Source organism: Tachysurus vachellii, chromosome 3, assembly GCF_030014155.1.
Source record: "Tachysurus vachellii isolate PV-2020 chromosome 3, HZAU_Pvac_v1, whole genome shotgun sequence".
Lineage (NCBI taxonomy): Eukaryota > Metazoa > Chordata > Actinopteri > Siluriformes > Bagridae > Tachysurus > Tachysurus vachellii.
In genome coordinates, this window is record NC_083462.1 from 5,783,372 (window position 1) to 5,808,815 (window position 25,444).

General features: G+C 42.2%; 3 protein-coding genes across 3 annotated transcripts in view; all 3 read left to right on the forward strand.

The window, feature by feature from the left end:
• syt11a (synaptotagmin XIa) overlaps window positions 1-6,950 on the forward strand; it is a 24,348-nt gene extending 17,398 nt beyond the window's left edge. Inside the window, exons 3-4 of the mRNA XM_060865514.1 lie at window positions 1,623-1,743; window positions 1,826-6,950. Of these exons, the coding sequence (XP_060721497.1) occupies window positions 1,623-1,743; window positions 1,826-2,136 (432 nt within the window). The 3' untranslated portion in view covers window positions 2,137-6,950. The remainder of the gene's footprint in view (window positions 1-1,622; window positions 1,744-1,825) is intronic.
• Window positions 6,951-8,293: 1,343 nt separating this feature from the next.
• rit1 (Ras-like without CAAX 1) lies at window positions 8,294-15,299 on the forward strand. Its single transcript, XM_060865515.1, has 6 exons — window positions 8,294-8,432; window positions 9,592-9,681; window positions 10,602-10,658; window positions 11,171-11,244; window positions 11,979-12,170; window positions 13,065-15,299. The coding sequence occupies exons 2-6, from the start codon at window positions 9,600-9,602 to the stop codon at window positions 13,293-13,295; spliced, it is 636 nt and encodes a 211-aa protein (XP_060721498.1). The 5' UTR covers window positions 8,294-8,432; window positions 9,592-9,599; the 3' UTR covers window positions 13,296-15,299.
• A 397-nt stretch (window positions 15,300-15,696) lies between these two features.
• pex11b (peroxisomal biogenesis factor 11 beta) lies at window positions 15,697-22,838 on the forward strand. The gene is made up of 4 exons (XM_060865516.1): window positions 15,697-15,919; window positions 18,417-18,532; window positions 20,793-20,994; window positions 21,079-22,838. Exons 1-4 carry the CDS (start codon window positions 15,864-15,866, stop codon window positions 21,461-21,463), a joined length of 759 nt encoding a protein of 252 aa, XP_060721499.1. The 5' UTR covers window positions 15,697-15,863; the 3' UTR covers window positions 21,464-22,838.
• Window positions 22,839-25,444: the final 2,606 nt, after the last annotated feature.

Sequence of the window (25,444 nt, forward strand, 5' to 3'; positions counted from 1 at the left end):
ATGGGGAGACGAAGACGAGTCGATGCAGGAGACAGATGGAGTCGAGACGGTGAAGTGATTCTGAAAAGAAAAGCGGAACTGCAGCATTCTGCAAAGCAGCACATTAATCTCAGAGAGAGAGAGAGAGAGAGAGAGAGAGAGAGAGAGAAAGAGAGAGAGAGAGAAATAAAGAGAGAGAGAGTCTCTTTTTTATGCTACACTGATTTAGGATAAATAATAATAATAATAATAATAATAATAAGAAGAAGAAGAAGAAGAAGAAGAAGAAGAAGAAGAATTATTTAAAAAATTCTGGCTGTTGCAGAAACACAGTGAGTCAGTAATTCTACACCTGCCCTTAACCCGAATAAGCACAAAGCTGCACTGTACATAAATATGTGTGTGTGTGTGTGTGTGTGTGTGTGAAGAGCGGTTAAATATTGGGACACAGTTCATTAAAACCCTCACGATGTCCTGTCGTTATGAAGATGTTTAGTTCCCATGTAAAGATCAAAAGAGTGAGAAACAGTCTGTCTGGAGTTCAAGATCAGCTTCAGGCTGCCTCCCACGGTCAGTCGCCATGGTGATAACCAGAAGTAGTCCCCGAAATGAGAGGGGGGGGGAGATAGCAATAAAGGGAGAGAGAGAGAGAGAGAGAGAGAGAGAGAGAGAGGGAGAGAGAGAGAGAGAGAGATAGCAATAAAGAGAGCGAGAGAGAGGGAGAGAGAGAGAGAGAGGGAGAGAGAGAGAGATAGCAATAAAGAGAGCAAGAGAGAGGGAGAGAGAGAGAGTGATAGAGAGAGAGAGAGAGGGAGAGAGAGAGAGAGAGTTAGCAATAAAGAGAGGGAGAGAGAGGGAGTGAGAGAGGGAGAGAGAGAGAGAGTGAGTGAGAGAGAGAGAGAGAGAGAGCAATAAAGGGAGAGAGAGAGAGAGAGAGAGAGAGAGAGAGAGAGAGAGAGAGAGAGAGAGAGAGAGAGCAATAAAGGGAGAGAGAGAGAGAGAGAGAGAGAGAGAGAGAGAGAGAGAGAGCAATAAAGGGAGAGAGAGAGAGAGCAATAAAGGGAGAGAGAGACAGAGAGAGAGAGAGAGAGAGAGAGACAGAGAGAGAGAGAGAGAGAGAGAGAGAGAGAGAGAGGGCAATAAAGGGAGAGAGAGGTAAAGAGAACACAGACTAAACACAGAGTTAAGGAAGGATAAAGAGCAAGTGGGAAGAGAGGGAATGATTAAGAGGGAGGAATAAATAGAATGGAGAGAGAAACAGAAAAACAGAGAGTGGCAGAGAAAGAGAGAGAGAGAGAGAGAGAAGGGAGGGCACATATGGTGAGAGGAGAAAAAATAAAAACAATGAAGAGAGGGAGAGATGTATATAAAGAGAATGGACCAAATATGCAGCATGATAGGATGGTAGGATAGGAGGATGATAAAGATGGTGAAATAAATAGAAAGAGAGAGAGATGTGGATTGAGAGGAGTGTGTGTGTGTGTGTGTGTGTGTGTGTGTGTGTGTGTGTGTGTGTGTGTGCTGAGAGAATGTTGACCAGACGACGTCAAAATTTCACATACACTTGTTCTATAACAAGGCATGATTCTACACACTTAAGTCTATGGTTCCTGACCTCTGACCTCTGACCTTTGTCCCTGTAGTGTGGGAGACGTGGTGAGCTGCTGGTGTCTCTGTCCTACCATCCTGCCACACACAGACTGAACGTGGTGGTGCTCAAAGCCAAACATCTTCCTACCATGGACATCACCAGCCTGCCAGGCAGTAAGCCTGTACACACACACACACACACACACACACACACACACACACCATGTTTAACCCTGCCTGTCCCTTCACTTCACAGACCCGTACGTGAAGGTCAACGTGTTTTACGGCCGCAGACGCATCGCCAAAAAGAAGACTCACGTGAAGAAGTGCACGCTGGAGCCGGTCTTTAACGAGTCATTTGTGTACGACGTTCCCACCGAGCTCATGGCCGACATCTCTGTCGAGTTCCTGCTCATCGACTTCGACCGCACCACCAAGAACGCCGTAATGGGCCGTCTGGTGCTGGGCGGTCAGAGCCCCACGCCGTCTGGTGTCACACACTGGAGGGAAGTGTGCGACAATCCGCGGCGGCAGATCGCCAAGTGGCACAACCTGTCTGAGTTCTAACCTCAGCGTCCTTCTGTCCCTTCACCGTAAACCTAGAAACCTGTCTGTTTCCCTTCGCTCCTGTAGGTGTATCCCAACCTGAATACGCGTGTGTGTGTGTGCGTGTGTGTGTGCGTGTGTGTGCGTGCGCGTGTCCTGGCTTGGACGCTGCATTTACACAAAGTACGATTTTACTTGAGCGACTCCTGCGCTTCATTCAGACGGAGGCCCTATTTTTCCTCTGAACTCTTGTCTCCTATTTGTTAGACCTGAGGACCGCCGGCTCACACGTTTTGGACAATTAAAGAAAAACGCAGACTAACCCCACCTACCTGACACAATAGTCCTGTTCGCACCGTAACCTGCGATCAGACGCCATTCGGAATAAATCCTACCATCTAAAAGCGTAACATTAGCACACAGCCTTCTTTGGTGAGGATTTCGAATAATCTTTAAAAAGAAAAGTCTGTTCCTGACTGTATTCGCTTACCGAGGAGGAGGAAGAAGACGAGGAAGAAGCTACACTTTTTAGGAGTGTGTTCGAGATCGACACAAAGTCTCAAGACTGTCCACGGCTTTATTTCGTTCTTTAGCTGATAAGAAACCTTTAAGTCACTGTTATAATGATGAAAAGATCTGTAAGCAGGAGTCTGACTCTGGTTTATTAATGTTTATGTTTTTTTCTTTTCTTTTCTGTTTTTTTTTCTTTTCTTCTTCGCCTTAAATCCTGATGAGAGTTTTATTGTTTATTTTTGAACAATTCCTTCACTGACACCATGGCAACAATGAGGTTGTAAATAATCCTTGTGAATAATTCACAACCGATGATGAAGCTCCATTAAATCAAAAGATCGATCGTGGCCGAAACACATAGTGGGCGTGGCTTCTAGAGGAGATTTAAACACAGTACGACTTTAGGGCCTTTTTACACCCGGTCACTTCGTGTGTTGTCTCTGATCCGATAGCTTTCTGATTTGTTAAATCTGTTCCGTTTACATTAGGCCACATAAATGCGTCTCGGCGATTCGGATATCGATCCGATCTTTCTACTCCCGCCCAAAATGCAAATATATTTGACCTCATTTCCGGGGTAATTGAAACGGAACATGCTTTGGTGTATGCGGTTTTCAGAACGAAATCAAAAAGAAGACGTAAAAACTTGTTATGACGGTTATGCTACAAAAAACAGCATTTGTTTCTGGCGTGATGCACGACTCGTGAGTCACCTGCGAGTGACGTCCTTCTGTTTGGGAGGAGTTTAGCGCTGACGTATGTGTCTTGAACAACCACATTCATTTACACCTGTCCAGTTTCATCTGAAACGCGTCCCAGACCACCTCCTGAAGGGGTTTGTACCATCGGATTTATATCCGTCTGGAAAACGTTTCGGGGGGCATTTAGACCTGGTCTTTTTACCATCGGATAGCTATCTGATCACAGAAAACACATGAAGTGACCAGGTGTAAAAAGCCCCTTAGAGTCAAAGCTAAACTTGAACTTAATGCGCACGTCAAGCACCGCACTCTTTACAGAAAGACGTTAGCACAATGTAAAAGAGTGTGTGTGTGTGTGTCTGTGTGTGTGTGAGGTACATGAGGTACAGTAGAGCGAGGTAGAACCAAACCTCTTCAGTCTCTGTTGATCACAGAGTCATCCTATGCTCATTTATATCAATATGGCTTTATTTTCAGATCATGGATGGAGTGGTTTAATGTTTAACATGTTTGCATTGACTCCTTTCTGTATTTTTAGATGTTTTGGGTAGAAACGCTAATCAAGGCAGCCGCGTAAAAGTGACCTGAAAGCCTGCTCACTTTGATAAGACTAAATAAACCTTGATTCCTATGTGACTAACTGGCCCGACCCTTTGCCGTGCAGGAGGACTAAGTGTGTGTGGGTCTAATTTGCATGCTCATGAATATTTATGGTTCCTGACATTTTTTTAATGACAGTAAAGGTGTACAGATGTTCCCAGGCCATTGTAGTCGTTCCTTGGCCATTTAATAATCTGCACATCTTCACTGACACATGAATACGGATCAATATAAAAGATATTAAAGAGTTAAAAAGAATTTCTAGTCTGAGAGAAAAACATGTAAAAGTGTGCAATCTTTTCCAGTTAGTCTTGTTGTACATAGATGGGTTTTATCCTCCGAAGTTCATTTCTCTTTTCTCTGTAGTCCGCATTCATAGCGACCCCGTGTGTATTTTTAAACGAACGCGTTGCTTCTTTGCCTGCGTTTCCTCTTCTAACAAATGATGTACAGAGTGTATGATAAGAAGCTCTCGCTTTTCTCTAAGCTAAAGGCATCGTTCTTATCTTCCAGACGCTGAATATCTCTCTAGGCTCAACTGAAAGTCGTTTTATTAGGGTTTAATGCACAGATGAAGCCCTTCCTGGATGAAAAAGAAGAAAAAAGTAAAAAATATGCAGATAATTGCACTTTAGGTTTAGGATTTTTTTTTGTAATTGTAGAAAAGAAAAGACTATATATAAATATATAAATATATATAAAGAACCAAATAGCTGTGATGATCAAATTGATGTCCCGTGCGAAAGAAATCAAGAGAATAATATAAAGTTAGACTGCATTTAATATAATGCTCAAAAACTCATCCAGGGCTCTGATTGGTGGAAAAGTTAGAGGAAGTTGATCATTTTGCTGTAACGTCGTTCACGTCCTGGACTCTTGTTACTACGGCAACTTGTACGGCAACATAAACACATTATTTCGTAGTTTTTATCCGTTTTTAGTTACATCCAGCTGCAACAAAAGCATTGTTTCATCTCCACAACACTGTCTGATGTTAGAGAGAAACCAAAAAGGAAATAAAATCCTTCGGTACGAACAGTTAAACTTCATCTTCTGTCGTTTCGCTCTGCTACAGTAAAACCTGATCCTTTCTTCATGCTTCTTTTTTATAGCGCTCAGACTTTTGTGACATGGGGTCATCTGACTGTCCGATAAACGGGGAAAGAAATCTTTAAATATGATCTTAGTAGATCATTTCAATATCACACACTCTTCTCTGGATGACTGAAACCCTTTAGACATATGACCGAGTGACACACACAAACACACACACACAAACACACACACACACAAACACACACACACACACACACTTGCTTATTTAGTCATCGTTTCCTAGGAACATCTCAGGTGTGTTTAGGAGCAGCACTGAACTACACCACTAATGTTCACACCGTGATCTGAATTCGAATCCAGGGTCGTTGGTCTGGATACGGTCTCGCTCGATTCTTGTCGAAGCCCGGGGCATTTTCATTCTGAATTATCACAAAAACACATGCATGGCGAACACAACTGTATCGAATCAAGGTATTTTTTTTGTTTTTGTATCATTTTGGTGCTATTATGCGCAGTAAAGTGCGTCACCTCACATACTGTGTGTCCCACAGCGTTCCCATGACTCTCATGTCACAGTGTGTGGAAACACAACATGATGTCATGATGTCATCGGATAAAACACACACACACAAATACTTTACTTCCGGAATGAGAGCGGAGTTGTGTTTACGTTCACGGGAATCGCAGCACAGTTCCAGCGCAGCTGAACTCCCACCACCTCCTAAAGGAAGTCTAGGGTTTGGTCTCGCGCTGCGCTTCGTGCTCCGCTTCGTGCTCCATGTGACAGCTTCACATCACTAATATTATATGCGAACTGTGATCTGTTTCAGATTAAACTAGTAACATCCAGTACACCGTTGTATTATATCATTTACCACAGTATCACTGACATTATTATTATTATTATTATTATTATTATTATTACAGGATTAGGAGCTCAATAAAAAACTATCAATTTCCCCTTTAAAGACTTTCTCTCCTTCCTCCTTACTCAACCTCATCAATGAAGATGAATAGAATTGTTTCTCTTCAAGGCTATAAAGGGTTTCAGTCGTTCGGATCGTTTCAGACGCCTCGTATTCGCTCTAAAAGCTTCTTCGGACCTTCGTTAACGTCGCATAACGGTCCATTCAAATGATGACGCTAGTACAGGACCCACGATGCACTATTACTGCTACAACAATGAACGTTTTCTTACACACATGTATATGATGTACTTTACTCCACACACTGCATGCAGGAAAGAAATAAGAGGGAAAGTAAAATCCTAAAGATCGTAAATAGTAATATAATATATGCTGTAATATTCCGTGCTCCTCTATCTCATCTCTGCTTTAGTGTAGGTTGGTGTACAGTAGCCTCAATTATAGCAAGGTTTTGATAAAGAAAAATAAAAACAAAAAAAAACCAGACAAAATTAAACAAAATACTTGTGTCCTTTTCTCTTTTCCATTCAATGAACAAAGCAACCCACATGAAGAGAAAATAATAATGCAAACGAAAACTTATACACTTTCTATATTTTTGCCTTTTTGTGCGTTCTTGATTCTTGATACAAAGTTTGTTTATATGTGTATAAATAAATATAAGCGGTTGTAAAGTATCGTTTGTCTTCATGCACTATTCCGGCAGTAGCACTTTCTGCCTTTTTGTTTTTATTTATTTTTTTATTTATCTTTTCTTCTTGCCCTGCAACTTTCTTTCTTTTCCTCTCCAAACTCCAACCTCGAAGGTCTTTACTGTCGTGTGTTGTACAATAAATTAAGACGCAAAGCAAAATTTCATCCCGAATTCCAAGATGCAAAGTTTTATGTGGAGATTGAAAAAAACCCCAAACGCTTCTGATGACACCTGATGTGCATAACGCTGTAATAAATCTATGCTAAACCTGTTACACTAATGCTGATGTGTACTGTATGGTGAACTGGTTAACACAATGAACGTGCAAATAAAAGCTAAACTGATACACTACACCTGGGCATTTTTCCATTTCTGCAGCTAAAGTGCACTAGACATGAAGTCAGACATTTAGACAGATTTAAGAACAGTTTAGCAGCTTGAGCTTGTCGTGTTTATAGTATAGTTTGAAGTTAATTCTTGTTTTCAGCTTCATTAACAATCATTTCCTCACCAGTCAGTATTTGTTTCTTTTTTTTCCCTCTTTCTATTTTTTCAATCAATCATTCAATCAATCAATCAATAAATGGTGCTAGAAAGCATAACAAACTTGTTTAGCCTCAAGGCTTTTTTTCTGAGCCGGGAAACTAAATTATAACTGATAAACTAATCGTAAATTATAACTGATAAACGAATCGTAAATTATAACTGATAAACTAATCGTAAATTATAACTGATAAACTAATCGTAAATTATAACTGATAAACGAATCGTAAATTATAACTGATAAACGAATCGTAAATTATAACTGATAAACGAATCGTAAATTATAACTGATGAACTAATCGTAAATTATAACTGATAAACGAATCGTAAATTATAACTGATAAACTAATCGTAAATTATAACTGATAAACGAATCGTAAATTATAACTGATAAACGAATCGTAAATTATAACTGATGAACTAATCGTAAATGATAACTGATAAACTAATCGTAAATTATAACTGATAAACTAATCGTAAATTATAACATAAACGAATCGTAAATTATAACTGATGAACTAATCGTAAATTATAACTGATAAACGAATCGTAAATTATAACTGATGAACTAATCGTAAATTATAACTGATAAACGAATCGTAAATTATAACTGATGAACTAATCGTAAATTATAACTGATAAACTAATCGTAAATTATAACTGATGAACTAATCGTAAATTATAACTGATAAACTAATCGTAAATTATAACTGATAAACGAATCGTAAATTATAACTGATGAACTAATCGTAATTATAACTGATAAACTAATCGTAAATTATAACTGATGAACTAATCGTAATTATAACTGATAAACGAATCGTAAATTATAACTGATAAACTAATCGTAAATTATAACTGATAAATGAATAAGATTGGAGCGCTTAACTTACAAGATGATTGATTTGAAAAGGTAAAAATCGAAAATTTCTTTGAAAATAAATCGCTTACTTGGAGCAATGCTTTAAAGAATCCGGATTACTGATTTAACGGGTTTTTTTCAGTTATCACATTTCTCACATGCATGTAAACCAAACATTCGAATTATTAGCTGAATGAACGCGCGTCGGGTGTTAGGACCCTGCGGCAGTGTGTGTGTGTGTGTGTGTGTGTGTGTGTGTGTGTGTGTGTGTGTGTGTGTGTGTGTGTGTGTGTGTGTGTGTGTGTGTGTGTGTAAGCTTGAGTGTATATGTGTGTTGTGCCACTTTATCAACTTTATCAACAAAAATGATCTCATGCACTGATACAAAATTAACTATGACGACAGAAACACTGTGACAAAAGGTAAGTGGTCATTATAAACATTATACATTAAACATTATAGATATTTTTATTCTTTTTTATTCACCAAACCGAGACACCGGTGTGTGTAAAACGTTATTTTTTACCGTTTGCTCATTTGTTTATGTGACCAGCTGATTATTCTGATTGTATTCCGACAATAAAAACAGGCGATTTAACGAGTTTATTAGTTTTGACTCTGAACTTCAGACGGTGTTTAAAACTATAAACAAAAGTTCCTCCTAAAGTCCAAAATAAAAACCATGACAATTTACCGAATCTGCAAACATTTCGAGATTTTGTTTCTGGAAAATAAACACAACTTTAGTTTAATTTGCATAAATAAATAAATAACAAACAAGGCTAAGCTAAATGCACGCGGCCTACATTCGTCACGAATCCCCGATCTTTCCTGACTCCTGAGACCGAACACGGAAGCGTCCTGGCGGCGTGGGAGTGAACGAGCTCCCGCTGCATTCCCATTCCTAGCTTGTAATATATTTTACTTGTTGTTTTTTTTTCAACTTTGGTTCATAAATCTCACTTTATATATATTTATAAATATAAAAAAGCATCATATAAGCACAAATACATAGTTCAGCATGTGATAAGTGATGTATTTAAAAAAAAAAATAATGGTTATAATTCTAATAATAACACATCATTGGTAGCTACTGAAGCTCATCAGTGTGGAGTTAAATGTTCAGTCTTGTTTAATGTTTAACTAAAGAGTTCACTAAAGACTTTACAAAGTCTAGGGTTATTTATTTCCACTGAATTCCTTTCAGAGATTGTTTTAAATATGAATTCTTACAAGTTTAAGTAAGAATATGAGGCTATATATATAAGGCAAAGTGGTCACAGTGGTTAATGTTTGTGCATCAAATTGTCACATGAATATTTTAACCCGGTGACTCACTTCCTCTTCTGTGCCAAATTTGGTCTCTGGGGTCAGCTTCATACACACTCTACACACTCTACAATACGTTTATTACGTATTAGTAAGTTCTTCTTTGATCATGTTTAACACAAAAGTATGTGCACACACGACCGTCGCGCTCATCCCAGCACAACATCATCTTAATTCTGGTCCTGATTCTGTCACGTGAAAATCTGCTGAAGAAAGAAATGTCATCATGATTTGTGTGTGTGTGTGTTGCAGCTGTGTGGATGGAGTCTTTGCGGGGGGTTGGCGGTCTTTCCCGCGAGTATAAACTGGTAATGCTGGGCGAAGGAGGAGTGGGTAAAAGCGGTGAGTGACTACTGACAGTTTCTCTCTCCCTTTCTTTCTTTGTCTGCATCGCTCCTCCCTTCTATCACACTCTTAGTTCTTCTCTCTTTTTCTTTGTCTCAATTTTACAGGTCTGTCACTAATTCCATCCTTTTCTCTGTTTTGTCTCTCTTACTTGCTCTTTGTTTACGTTCGTCTCTTGTAAGGCTTTTCTCGGTCACTGTTTGCACTTTGTTTGTTTGTTCAAGTTAGACACACACACACACACACACACACACACACAGGGCGGTGGCTCTTCATGTATAGAGAATGTTTAGAGCGAGAGGTGTCATGGGAACGCAGTTTATACACTCTCTCTGCTTGTCCATCTATTTCTTTTTCTCTGTCTTCTCGTTTGTTTTTTATGTCTGTCTCTTTCTTTGCTGTCTCTCTCTCTCTCTCTCTCTCTCTCTCTCTGACCTCTTGTGTTTCGCTCTCTTTATCTTATCCTCTAGTTATCTTATATCTCTAGTTGCTGTGGTTAGTTTGATGTTGATGTGTTTCAAGATTAAGTGTTTGACACACACACACACACACACACACACACACACACACACACACAGAGGGTTGTGGCTTAGAGTCTCTTCGGCTCTGTCTGGTTGTTAGGGAGGTGCCTGACAACCACCCCGTCTCACGGAGCCTGTTGCTACGAGAAATGAACCCATGTCACTTAGTGAAGGTGTGAAGGTTGTGTATTGGGGACTTTAATTGACAGAAATCATTTTGCTGTATTTTATCCAGACCGTCGCCATGGGAACATGACAAATGGTGTAGGTCTGTGATGAATGTGTGTATGATGAGTCTTACAAGTAGATTAAGGGAAAGGGGGAGCATTCACTCACACATCTCTGGTGTCTTAATCACATTATGTAACAAGTCTCTCTCTCTCTCTCTCTCTCCAGCCATCATCATGCAGTTTATCAGTCACCGGTTCCCTGAGGATCATGACCCTACTATAGGTGAGATAATAAACCACCTTCAACTTTACATGTTTAGCGTCCATATTTGCTTTTAGACATAAAATGTCTGCATGAGTGTTTAGTACGTTATATATTGTACTGCAAGAGTCGAGCTGTCTGTTACACACACACCTAACCCAGTACTAATGCATTATTCGGCTTCAACACAGACACATCTTAAGGTGTGATTTCCTGCAGGCACAAGCCAGTGGCTTGTGATGTAGCTGAGGAGGAGAAAATGTCAGAGCAGGACTTCATACACCTCAGTGTTACTCAAGGGTCCTAATGGTAGGGTTTAGAATCAACGATGGGGGAAAAACATCATGTTATGTTTTGGCTACAGATAACCGATGCATACAAATACTTATGACATGTAGGTTTTATGTGTATTACAGAAAATCAGATTAATACTGATTTATTGTGTACAGGTGAGTAATAGTTAATCAGACAGTATATTGAATCATGACACGTCATTTTTATTGTACTCGTTTTTTTCCCCACCTGTCACTCAGAGGACGCCTATAAGACGCAGATCCGCATCGACGACGAGCCGGCGAACCTGGACATCTTGGACACAGCAGGACAGGTAAGTAGCACAGGAGACTCAAGTCATCCTCTGTGTCCTCAAGATTCTCTAAGATTTTCTCATACACGTGCTTGTCCCGTTTAATTAAAGAGCTCGGCTTTAATTCGGTGCCTGTGATTTGGAGCACATTACACACGCCGTATGAGCGCTCGGCGGGATCCGTCAGACCCGTACGATCCTCACAGCCGTGCCTTATGTCTGACACGCAGCAGAAGTTCCAGACGAGGGCCGTTCACATACAGCATCTCTGAGAACCTGCTTCCTTTTAAAGTTCAACAGGGACACGTTGTCTCATGTTTTAGACCAACAAGGCTAGTGATGTTAACGATATGACTTAATCCTTAAATCTCTGAAAAACAGAAATCAGTTTATTTCTGATCTCGAATGAAGTTGTTTCATTCCCATTTGTGCGATCGATCCAGTTACTAACAGATTATTCTGTTGTATGTAAATGTACTGATCATAGATTATTATGTATTCTCAGCACATGCCTAATAGTGCCTAATGTTTATAGTGTAACATTTTATATTACTTTATAAATCTCCATCCAAGTCCAGTCAGTGTGGTCAGAAGGTGGTGATTAGTAGTGGAGCTTCACATCACAGGTTTATAATATTAATGTGCTCATTCTAATACCTGATGGTTTCTATAGTAACAGTATATTCAGGGACTGGTATGGCGTGTGTGAGACACGATCTAAAGCTGATAAATAGAAAGTGTGTCTGTGTGTTCAGGCTGAGTTCACAGCTATGCGTGATCAGTACATGCGTGCCGGCGAAGGCTTCATCATTTCCTACTCCATCACGGACCGGCGCAGCTTCCAGGAGGCTCGCCACTTCAAGCAGCTGATCTGCCGTGTACGGCGCACTGTGGACACACCCGTGGTGCTCGTGGGAAACAAATCTGACCTTGCACACCTGAGACAGGTAACACACACACACATGTTTTTATTGCATCGGTCACACACACGTGCACTAAGCAGGGGAAGTGACACTGCAGCTGTCTTGTGAATAAAGTAATTGTATAAACAATACTGGACTACTGGGATGAGTGACTTAATAGAGGCCTAGGTGACTTGGTCACTGTAAAGGAGGCGTGGCCTTGGTCACTTGGTCATGGTGAAGGAGGCGTGGCCTGGGTGACTTGGTCATGGTGAAGGAGGCGTGGCCTTGGTGACTTGGTCACTGTAAAGGAGGCGTGGCCTTGGTCACTTGGTCATGGTGAAGGAGGCGTGGCCTGGGTGACTTGGTCATGGTGAAGGAGGCGTGGCCTGGGTGACTTGGTCATGGTGAAGGAGGCGTGGCCTGGGTGACTTGGTCACTGTAAAGGAGGCGTGGCCTTGGTCACTTGGTCATGGTGAAGGAGGCGTGGCCTGGGTGACTTGGTCATGGTGAAGGAGGCGTGGCCTGGGTGACTTGGTCATGGTGAAGGAGGCACGGCCTGGGTGACATTTTTATTGCCTCCTAATTTCCAAATAAAAACAAAGTAAACACGTCGCAAAATTTCCGGCTTTTGTCAACACCCGAGTTTGTTTTATAATGGAAGTAGTGGTGTAGTTTTGGCAGATTGTCAGATCAACATTCTCTACTGAGGCTGGAATGCACTGATAAAGCTACAGTCAAATCCCTGGAGGTTTACAGGTTTATGGGTGTGGAAGATAAATTCAGGTTACGCAGACACGACTCAGTGAAGGAGAATAAAATCTTCATGCAATTCTGAATCACACTGTAAACAACTTTAAAATAGTTTTTTCTACTTCTATTGGATATAGAAGACTTATACACTGTTATATTTTTTTAATATGTCCCCGTCTTTACCAGGTGTCAGTAGAGGAGGGGAAGGACCTGGCGAGGGAGTTCCAGTGTCCGTTTTTCGAGACGTCGGCAGCCTTTCGTTACTACATCGACGAGGTTTTCGCCGCTCTGGTGCGTCAGATCCGTCAGCGCGAGGCTGAGGTGGTGCGCAGCGGCGAGAGAAAGACGCGACGCAGCCGATCTCTCTGGAGCCGCTTTAAAGCGCCCTTTCGCAAGAAACAGCACTCCGAGAACTGACGTGGCTGTTGGGCGAAGAAGAAGAAGTTACTGCTCCCATGGTCTCGACCGTAACATTGTTACCTCCACCCTGTGGAGAGGTGGTGCGGGAAATGTTAACCTAGTAGTTTATAATCTGATTTCTTTTTTAATGAAGCACTCTGAATGGTGTATCGGTTATGTTTGATCAGACACCAGCCTTCGACGTCCAGGACACACTTATAGCCACGAGATACCGGCTACTCACTGTTACCTTTACCTGAGGCGCAATTCTTCATAATACTGTATCTAGTGAAACGTATTAAACTTGACTTTAGTTACAAGGAGCTTAGCTTTCGATGTTGACTTTCAGGGGAACTGTAGTACCTCTAATTTTTAACCAGTGGGATGAAATCCGAAGGTAGGGGAGATACCGAGGAACTGATAAAGAACGAGAGAGTTATGTAGCTATATATATATATATATATATATATATATATATATATATATATATATATATAGCAGGGTCTGAAATGACAGCATTTTTTCCACTGTGGCAGTAAATAACAACAGATTTAACCCTGATCTTTCTTAAAGTTTGTTAAAACACTTCTTCCAGTCAGTGTATCATCACACAGCCATATATACACAATGGTGCTTAAAGATACACTGAACAGTATCAGTCCTCTGGTACAGTACGTGAGGTCTCTAGAGTTTTTTTAGTTCCCCAGTGTGTGTGTTTTGTGACATGACATACAGTTAAGTACAGTGACCCGTACTCAGAATTTGTTCTTTGCATTTAACCCATCCAAAGTTCACACACACAGCAGTGAACATACACACACTGCGGGGGGGTCGGTGCCTTAGTCGTATTATTGCTGGCCTGAGACTCGAACCCACAACCTTAGGGTTAGGAGTCGAACTTTTAAACGTTTAGCTGTGTCTTAGGAGAGCTTAAAAACCCAACACATCCACACGTAACGACAGTATCAATCCAACACACAAAATAGAGACAAACTACATGGGCTGAGGTTTCGTTTCAGGTTCGAAAGCGAAATCACAATAAAAACCTCTGACAAAATCCTAACTGTCACCGTGGACAACCGAGATGGAGAACCATTTCAGACCCTGATCATGTGGTTCAGAACAGGCTTCAGGTTTGCCTCAGAGTGTTTAGAGCATGTGAGGAAAAAGAGATGAAAAGAGAAAGATTAAATAATGTGCAGGATGTGTTTGATAGGTGTGAGGTTCGAATGCAGGTGAATAAAGGATCGCGTAACGTTTTCTTTCTTGCTGGTTCTAATTTTCGTCGTGTTTGTTTGTAGATCCAGATCACAGTTTTGCAGCTCTGAGGTTTTTAATGTGGTTTATATCCTAAACAGCTCCCTACAGAGCGCTAGAGTGCGGTGTTGAAGCCACAACATCAAACCCTGTGCTTTTAAAAAGGAAGTAGGGAGGCATTCGGCCTGAGGCTCATTTGAGAGTAGTGTTATTTTTTAAATGAGCAGTGAAACACACACATATTCACACACACTGGGAAAGGCACAGCACACAGCATAAGGACGTATGTAATGTTATAAACTTTAAAGATCACACTAGGATTCTGATGTAATGTTAGCTTATGTTCACTTCTTTCTTTCTTTCTTTTTTAAATAACAAACTGCATTAATTTAAGTCATGATTCATCCAAACACACTGGAACTCATCTCGCATGTCTGGGATTTGTCGTGACGAGAGTCATCACAGCACAAGAGGACACACTTCTAGGGATTTGTAACCTCTCGTTTTGCATCCCGTTGGTATTTTCGGACTTGTTCTCTATGTTAGATGGCGTACAAATGTGATACCTTCACAAATTTCTTTTTTTTTTTTTTAATCAATTTTGTGCAATTACTTCATGAAAAACCTAAATGGTATGTCTGATTATTGTTCGTTTTTGTTTTTTAACTGTGAGATTTTTTTTTTCTCTCAACTGTGTGATCATGAATACTATATTTTCTTTAATTTATTTTCATCAGAGATTCTTAAATAAAATGGTGTAGCTGAGTTTTCCTGGTATTCATTGATTTTGTCATTTTCTTAAAAGAAATAAAACACACAATGGGTAAAGACGATGATCGATTCATATGAATCAGGCAAATGAATTGATGCATTTATAATAATCAATTGTTTAGTTATAATAATTTAAATAAAATGTCTGAATCCACCTCTGAATGTCAGACAGCAGAAGGGTGCCAATACATTTTCACATTATTCTTTTTTTCTTTTTTTTAATGTTTCAAACCTTTTTTTTTTATCTCCAAGTCGATAATTATAGAGTGGAAAGATATGTTTAGATATAATTTTTTTGTGGTTAGTTGTAAAAAAATTAATATTTTGATTTTACATTGTAGAAGCAAGAAACGAGACGAGTTTGTTCCTCTGCGCTCGCCGTAAACCGGAAGTCAACAGTAACGCGCATTAAAAGCAGACTGTTTACTGTATAATAATTAAGATATTAAACGTATTGTTGTCTTTACACGTTTATTCTCCGAATCTGTAATTATAAAATCCTTGCAAAAAAGTGCAATTTAACGAGTTCGGGTTGGTTGAAAGTCAAGAGTTGTTTACATGGAGACGTGGGTGAGATTCAGCGCTCAGAGTCAAGCGAAAGATCGAGTGTTCAGGTGAGAAAGAAACTACACTACAACTCCTGGCTGTGTTCAGTGTGTGTGTGTTGTGTACAGGGCTGCAAAGTGTGTCAGTAGGCTGTGTTCAGTGTGTGTTTGTGTGTTGTGTACAGGGCTGCACAGTGTGTCAGTAGTCTGTGTTCAGTTGTGTGTTTGTGTGTTGTGTACAGGGCTGCACAGTGTGTCAGTAGTCTGTGTTCAGTGTGTGTTTGTGTGTTGTGTACAGGGCTGCACAGTGTGTCAGTAGGCTGTGTTCAGTGTGTGTGTGTTGTGTACAGGGCTGCACAGTGTGTCAGTAGTCTGTGTTCAGTTGTGTGTTTTTGTGTTGTGTACAGGGCTGCACAGTGTGTCAGTAGTCTGTGTTCAGTTGTGTGTTTGTGTGTTGTGTACAGGGCTGCACAGTGTGTCAGTAGGCTGTGTTCAGTGTGTGTGTGTTGTGTACAGGGCTGCACAGTGTGTCAGTAGTCTGTGTTCAGTTGTGTGTTTGTGTGTTGTGTACAGGGCTGCACAGTGTGTCAGTAGTCTGTGTTCAGTGTGTGTTTGTGTGTTGTGTACAGGGCTGCACAGTGTGTCAGTAGTCTGTGTTCAGTGTGTGTTTGTGTGTTGTGTACAGGGCTGCACAGTGTGTCAGTAGTCTGTGTTCAGTTGTGTGTTTGTGTGTTGTGTACAGGGCTGCACAGTGTGTCAGTAGTCTGTGTTCAGTTGTGTGTTTGTATGTTGTGTACAGGGCTGCACAGTGTGTCAGTAGTCTGTGTTCAGTTGTGTGTTTGTATGTTGTGTACAGGGCTGCACAGTGTGTCAGTAGTCTGTGTTCAGTTGTGTGTTTGTGTGTTGTGTACAGGGCTGCACAGTGTGTCAGTAGGCTGTGTTCAGTGTGTGTGTGTTGTGTACAGGGCTGCACAGTGTGTCAGTAGTCTGTGTTCAGTTGTGTGTTTGTGTGTTGTGTACAGGGCTGCACAGTGTGTCAGTAGGCTGTGTTTAGTGTGTTTGTGTGTTGTGTACAGGGCTGCACAGTGTGTCAGTAGGCTGTGTTCAGTGTGTGTGTTGTGTACAAGGCTGCACAGTGTGTCAGTAGGCTGTGTTCAGTTGTGTGTTTGTGTGTGTGTGTTGTGTACAGGGCTGCACAGTGTGTCAGTAGGCTGTGTTCATTGTGTTTGTGTGTTGTGTACAGGGCTGCACAGTGTGTCAGTAGGCTATGTTCAGTGTGTGTGTTGTGTGCAGCCCTGTACACAACACACACACACACTGAAGTAGGCTGTGTTTGTGTGTTGTGTACAGGGCTGCACAGTGTGTCAGTAGGCTGTGTTCAGTGTGTGTGTTGTGTACAAGGCTGCACAGTGTGTCAGTAGGCTGTGTTCATTGTGTTTGTGTGTTGTGTACAGGGCTGCACAGTGTGTCAGTAGGCTGTGTTCAGTTGTGTGTTTTGTGTGTTGTGTACAGGGCTGCACAGTGTGTCAGTAGGCTGTGTTCATTGTGTTTGTGTGTTGTGTACAGGGCTGCACAGTGTGTCAGTAGGCTATGTTCAGTGTGTGTGTTGTGTGCAGCCCTGTACACAACACACACACACACACTGAAGTAGGCTGTGTTTGTGTGTTGTGTACAGGGCTGCACAGTGTGTCAGTAGGCTGTGTTCAGTGTGTGTGTTGTGTACAAGGCTGCACAGTGTGTCAGTAGTCTGTGTTCAGTTGTGTGTTTGTGTGTTGTGTACAAGGCTGCACAGTGTGTCAGTAGGCTGTGTTCATTGTGTTTGTGTGTTGTGTACAGGGCTGCACAGTGTGTCAGTAGGCTGTGTTCAGTTGTGTGTTTGTGTGTGTGTGTTGTGTACAGGGCTGCACAGTGTGTCAGTAGGCTGTGTTCATTGTGTTTGTGTGTTGTGTACAGGGCTGCACAGTGTGTCAGTAGGCTATGTTCAGTGTGTGTGTTGTGTGCAGCCCTGTACACAACACACACACACACTGAAGTAGGCTGTGTTTGTGTGTTGTGTACAGGGCTGCACAGTGTGTCAGTAGGCTGTGTTCAGTGTGTGTGTTGTGTACAAGGCTGCACAGTGTGTCAGTAGGCTGTGTTCATTGTGTTTGTGTGTTGTGTACAGGGCTGCACAGTGTGTCAGTAGTCTGTGTTCAGTTGTGTGTTTTGTGTGTTGTGTACAGGGCTGCACAGTGTGTCAGTAGTCTGTGTTCAGTTGTGTGTTTGTGTGTTGTGTACAGGGCTGCACAGTGTGTCAGTAGTCTGTGTTCAGTTGTGTGTTTGTGTGTTGTGTACAGGGCTGCACAGTGTGTCAGTAGTCTGTGTTCAGTTGTGTGTTTGTGTGTTGTGTACAGGGCTGCACAGTGTGTCAGTAGTCTGTGTTCAGTTGTGTGTTTTGTGTGTTGTGTACAGGGCTGCACAGTGTGTCAGTAGTCTGTGTTCAGTTGTGTGTTTGTGTGTTGTGTACAGGGCTGCACAGTGTGTCAGTAGTCTGTGTTCAGTTGTGTGTTTTGTGTGTTGTGTACAGGGCTGCACAATATGCCTGCACACTGTTAGGATACACACTGCAGAAAGGAGGAGCTGCAGCTCACCTATTAACAGCCATCAAGCAGCTGGAAGCTCATCTGAGCCTCAGCAGGAAATGTACGTACGTCCTCACGTCATATTCAGATACTCACGTCATACCCAGATACTCACGTCATACTCAGATACTCACGTCATACTCAGATACTCACGTCATACTCAGATACTCACGTCATACTCAGATACTCACGTCATACCCAGATACTCACGTCATACTCAGATACTCACGTCCTCACGTCATACTCGGATACTCACGTCCTCACGTCATACTTGGATTCTCACGTCATACTTAGATACTCACGTCCTCACGTCATACTCGGATTCTCACGTCCTCATGTCATACTCGGGTCCTCACGTCCTCACGTCATACTCGGATTCTCATGTCCTCACGTCATACTTAGTTACTCACTTCCTCACATTTACATTTACAGGATTTGGCAGATGCCCTTATCTAGAGCAATACTAGAGCAATACTCATACTCAGATACTCACGTCCTCGCGTCTCTCATACTCAGATACTCACGTCCTCGCGTCTCTCATACTCAGATACTCACGTCCTCGCGTCTCTCATACTCAGATACTCACGTCCTCGCGTCTCTCATACTCAGATACTCACGTCCTTGCGTCTCATACTCAGATACTCACGTCCTCGCGTCTCTCATACTCAGATACTCACGTCCTTGCGTCTCTCATAGTCAGATACTCACGTCCTCGCGTCTCTCATACTCAGATACTCACGTCCTCGCGTCTCTCATACTCAGATACTCACGTCCTCGCGTCTCTCATACTCAGATACTCACGTCCTTGCGTCTCTCAGTCAGATACTCACGTCCTTGCGTCTCTCAGTCAGATACTCACGTCCTCGCGTCTCTCATACTCAGATACTCACGTCCTTGCGTCTCTCATACTCAGATACTCACGTCCTCGCGTCTCTCATACTCAGATACTCACGTCCTCGTGTCTCTCATGGTCAGATACTCACGTCCTCGTGTCTCTCATGGTCAGATACTCACGTCCTCGCGTCTCTCATGGTCAGATACTCACGTCCTCGCGTCTCTCATAGTCAGATACCCACGTCCTCGCGTCTCTCATAGTCAGATACTCACGTCCTCGCGTCTCTCATAGTCAGATACTCACGTCCTTGCGTCTCTCATACTCAGATACTCACGTCCTTGCGTCTCTCATACTCAGATACTCGCGTCTCTCATACTCAGATACTCACGTCCTCGCGTCTCTCATACTCAGATACTCACGTCCTCGCGTCTCTCAGTCAGATACTCACGTCCTTGCGTCTCTCAGTCAGATACTCACGTCCTCGCGTCTCTCATACTCAGATACTCACGTCCTTGCGTCTCTCATACTCAGATACTCACGTCCTCGCGTCTCTCATACTCAGATACTCACGTCCTCGTGTCTCTCATGGTCAGATACTCACGTCCTCGCGTCTCTCATGGTCAGATACTCACGTCCTCGCGTCTCTCATAGTCAGATACTCACGTCCTCGCGTCTCTCATAGTCAGATACTCACGTCCTTGCGTCTCTCATAGTCAGATACTCACGTCCTTGCGTCTCTCATACTCAGATACTCACGTCCTTGCGTCTCTCATACTCAGATACTCACGTCCTTGCGTCTCTCATACTCAGATACTCACGTCCTTGCGTCTCTCATACTCAGATACTCGCGTCTCTCATACTCAGATACTTGCGTCTCTCATACTCAGATACTCGCGTCTCTCATACTCAGATACTCATGTCCTCACGTCTCATACTCAGATCCTCATGTCCTCACGTCTCTCATACTCAGATACTCACGTCCTCGCGTCTCTCATACTCAGATACTCACGTCCTCGCGTCTCTCATACTCAGATACTCACGTCCTCGCGTCTCTCATACTCAGATACTCACGTCCTCACGTCTCTCATACTCAGATACTCACGTCCTCACGTCCCTCATACTCAGATACTCACGTCCTTATGTCTCTCAAACTTAGATACTCACGTCCTCGCATCTCTCATACTCAGATACTCCCGTCCTCGCGTCTCTCATACCCATGTCCTCGCGTCTCTCATACTCAGGTACTCACGTCTCTCATACTCAGATACTCCCGTCCTCGCGTCTCTCATACTCACGTCCTCACGTCTCTCATACTCAGATACTCACATGTTTCTGACTGAAGAACCATAAGAGCTAATAAACCCACTATAGAGCATAAAGGTGAATTTTTTAAACACGCTACTCATTTCACTTTCACCCACAGTTATGGTGGTGTTTTTATCTGGAACTGAGCTGTGTGTCTTTTGGTGTGTTTCCCTGTGTTCAGTGATGCGGTTAGGAAACTCAGCCGAGTCTCTGGAAGCAGCCAAGCGAGCCATTCATCTCTCTGACTGCGTGCTGCGGCTCTGCATCACCGTTTCCCACTTAAACAAAGCCATGTACTTCGCCTGCGACAACCTGCTGTGGGCCGGAAAGACGGGGCTGCTGCCTCGACTCGATCAGAACAAGTGGAGTCAGAGGTCATTCAGGTGACGTTGCTTTGCTTTTCTTATCTTTTCTTTCTTTTTCTTCTCCCATTTTTTTCTTTCCTTTCATTCTTTCTCTCTCTGTAGGTATTACTTGTTTGCGCTCATCTTAAACCTGACACGTGACCTGTATGAGATCCATGGGTTGATGGAGCGCGAGCGGCGCAGCACTTCATCCAAAGCTCATCTCTCGGGCACCTTAGAGAACGGTGAATTCCCCTCCGTCCCGTCCTCCTGCACGTCTGTATGTAAGGCAAGGCTTCAGCAGCAGTTGTGTCTGTTGGTCGCCGTCCTCCGCAGCAACCCTCCGCTCCTGCTGGACACGCTCAAGAACCTGTGTGATGTCTTCATCCCGCTGGACAAACTGGGCCTCTATCAAACCGGCTCGGGGTTCGTAGGGGCGTGCGGTCTCACTTCGTCCGTTCTGTCCATCCTCACCCTGCTTTATCCCTGGCTCAAACTCAAACCCTAAACCAGCTTGTAACGTCACGTCGTAATCCACCGTCAAGTATAAACTCAGCAGCTCTTGGAAATCAACAGACTGGCCAATCACGTCACAGTGTGCTGATGAGTAACAACTAACTGTAAGGGGAGATGGAGAACAAAATGAGATATGTGTGTGTGTGTGTGTGTGTGTGTGTGCTATACTCTGACTTAAGCATGTACTGAAACTGATAGAATTACAATAATTACAAGGATAACACTTATAAAACGCGTTCACGTCTTTACACGCCACATAAATCCCAAACGACGGTGTGTGGAAAAACACAAGCATTCCGCTTTATTGTCATTAAGTACCACACCACCGTTGAGTTCTCAATCCTGATTGGTCAGAAGGCTGTGGTTAATTTTCTCTAACAGTTCTAATGCGTTAACGTTACTATAGTAACAGCGTACACAGGGACTATTCAAGGTGAACCGATCCGATGTAAATCTAAGTTTTCCGCCACAGGAATGCTTTTAGGTAAAGGTGTGTGTGTGTGTGTGTGTGTGTGTGTGTGTGTGTGTGTGTGTGTGTGTGTGTGTGTGTGTGTGTGTGTGTGTGTGGATAGTAAGAGGAACTCCGCTGCTGCATCGTTGATTTCTTTTCTTAGAACACAATACTACATGGACCGCTTAGTAAATAGAGCTTTTTAAATGTCATATTTTTGTTCACTTCTGAGACGACTGTTAGTGTGAAAATAAAAGATATCAAATAAAATAAATCATAATTACTGTAAACCAGGATAAAAGGTTGTGGTAGGGATGTGGTAGCCTAGTGGTTAAGGTGTTGGGCTACCAATCGGAAGGTTGTGAGTTCGTTTCCGATGTCCACCAAGCTGCCACTGCTGGGCCCCTGAGCAAGGCCCTTAACCCTCAATTGCTCAGTTGCATGAAAATGAGATCAAATGTAAGTCGCTCTGGATATTAGGTCGTCTGCTAAAATGCTGTAAATGTGAAATGAATGGAATATGAGTATGTGTCTATTATTTATATTTCATGTCTGTGTTTCTCCTTTTTTCTGCTCTTGTCCCCTAACATCTGAGACTGGGATGTCTCACTGAGACTGTCCTTTAACCCTGTTTGTGAACCTTTACTGTGTGCGACAGGTTACTGATTCATTTATCTGAACCGACTCCTGAATCGTTTTCAGTTCAATTGCGAAGGAGTGCGGCATTCGGACATATTGTTCTGATTAAAGCTTTTATTTTGTATAAAGTCTGACGTCGATGCAGCAGATCTAACCTTGTGTAATGAAATGTTTTGAGTTTCAGCTAATCTTCAGCTACTGGTGAAATTATTGGCTTATGTTAATAGTGTTTTTAATCCGGAGTGAATAACAAAATAAAGACATATTATTAAAGTTACTAGAGAGTTTGCTCGTGTGTTTAAACTACTCGTGCAATTTAAGGTAAAAAGGGGCTGTGTTCCCTCTGGGGGCGGGGCTTAGCAAGCCATGGCCCACCTGGGGGCGGGGCTTAGCAGTTATGTTCCATCTGGGGGCGGGTCTTAGCAGCTATGTTTCCTCTGGGGGCGGGGCTTTTATTTAATGGCCTCAAAGAACCTTGACTTTTATATTATTTTTCATACTGATTTACACTAAACATCACAGTTTAGAGGAAAAAGTCACTAATGTTAATAGTCAAATGTCTATTAAACCGGATAAGTAACGTACAAGGTTTATTATAAATTGTTAAAAATAGTGAAACGCCTCCTAGTTATCACTACGGCAACCTCATAGTTATCACTATGGCAACCAGTAGTATGGACGCATACTGATGACTTCATAGTAAAGCGACCGACTAGAGATTTATGTGTGTTTACTTATAGAGTATGTATGTAATTGTAGCTTTGTAGCTAATGAGGGATGTTTGTAAAAAAAAAAAATGTTAACATCCTGATGGAGTCACTAATATAAATTGGTAAAAAAATATCCGTCTTGAAATGAATGATGTGTCCACTAGAGGGCACACAAACACAATTTTTTGAACTAGTGTTTGTAGGGCATCTGATCAGCAAACAGAGGGAATGTATCTGGAATAAGATCTTCAACAAGGACATATGGGTGTGATGGTCAGGGGGGGCACAAACTTTCTTAACACAAGAAGTGTATACTACTTTAAACACTACAGTGATTCAGTGATAATTCTCTTACGGTTGAATGCAGGAAGGAAGAGGAGTGTGAAAAACAACACAAAACCATGATCTAGTGGAAGCACGAGCACACAAACACACACACACACACCTACACACACCTACACACATACACACCTACACGCACACACACACCCCTACAAACACACACACACAAATCTACACACACACACCTTAGACATGACTTACACTCTGTGTGTAAATGTGTAAGTTCTTTATGTGTAAATTAGATGGTTAGGAGCTGAATGATCCATTATGTGAGTCATTTACTTACTACTTCATTTTTATGTATCAGGACCTCTCTCTCTCTCTCTCTCTCTCTCTCTCTCTCTCTCTCTCTCTCTCTCTCTCTCTCTCTCTCTCTCTCTCTCTCTCTCTCTCTCTCTCTCTCTCTCTCTCTCATCTGTTTAACCGGAAGGTGTTTCCATTCACACCGCCCACACTCATCTTTACACTGTCTCGCTCTCTCATTCTCTTTGTAACTATCCCCCTATCCCCACCCAACAACTCTCTCTCTCTCTCTCCCTCTCTTTTCATCTCTATCTCCCACTTAGTTTCTCTGTCTCACTTCCTCTAGTTGTAGATCACTGAGTGCTGTACGTCTTTCCTACCTTCCTGTGCTGTGCTGTACTTCACTTTCTCTTTTCCTGGATATTCGTGATGTTTTAGATCATTCTGAGAAATGTGATTGTCAAGCAGAAGGACACACACACACACACACACACACACACACACACACACACACACAGCATCATCAGCATAATATGTGTGTGTGTAAGAGACATGACACACATCATTGAACGAAGCAGCAAAAGAAATCCTCTGGATCCACATTCATAATAAATCGCTGGTGTGATTCTATTCAGTTTATTCAGATATCACTTTTAACAACGGACAATTGTTTCAAAGCAGCATTACAGAACATTTTTATGTATTTATCCCTATTTGTCCCTAACGAGCAAGCCTGGGGTGACTGTGGCAAAGAAAAACTCCTCTAGATGAACCAAAGGAACCAAAGAGGAACCTCATTCTCATTTGGGTGACACATTGATTATAAATAATGTCCTTTCTACAGTCACATAGGAGATGTGGAACCAGGAGCTCCTGAGCAACTTATAAATTAGTTCATCATCTGAGTTCGTTATAGATTCAACATCAACTCCTCCGTGCTGAGGCCTTCAAATGCTCAATGACAGAGATACAGCATGTGTATAATATTATTTTGTGTATTGATTAAGAAGTTCATCTCAAAGTCCTCACAGGGTTGTCTTCGTCTCTTCGAATGTCCAAAATCTTCATGAAGCAGAACACAACTGGATAACACAAATATTGCTGGTCTGTTCAGGCTCGTTGGTCTACAGTCTGACTGTTTTGTAAAATAATCGCTTTGGTATCATTAGAATAGTCACAATATCAACACCAGGTGCATGTTCTTTATTAAAACATTTAATTGTCTATTCTGATAAGCAGATGCTCTGTCAGATTATGAAGATTCGGTGTTAACCCAGGGAAAGTAGGAGCAGTGTGAAACCTCTAAGTGTACAACCCAGGATTACCTTATTACCTTAACCTGGGGTTTACTAGGATCTGGGGGGAACCGTTTCACATGCCCTTATCGTACCCTAACCAGGAATTTGATTGTTTTCATATTTTCATTTGTCTGCATTTGTGATAACTAGTGATACACATCCTGGGGCTAATCAGTGCTAAAGCTTTGTGATACTTAGCAGCACAGTGAAGCTCTCACCTGCCTGAGAAGATCGATATGTTTTAATTTACAGATCTGAAAAGTGGCCTGAGCATGAAGTTTGTTTCTCGG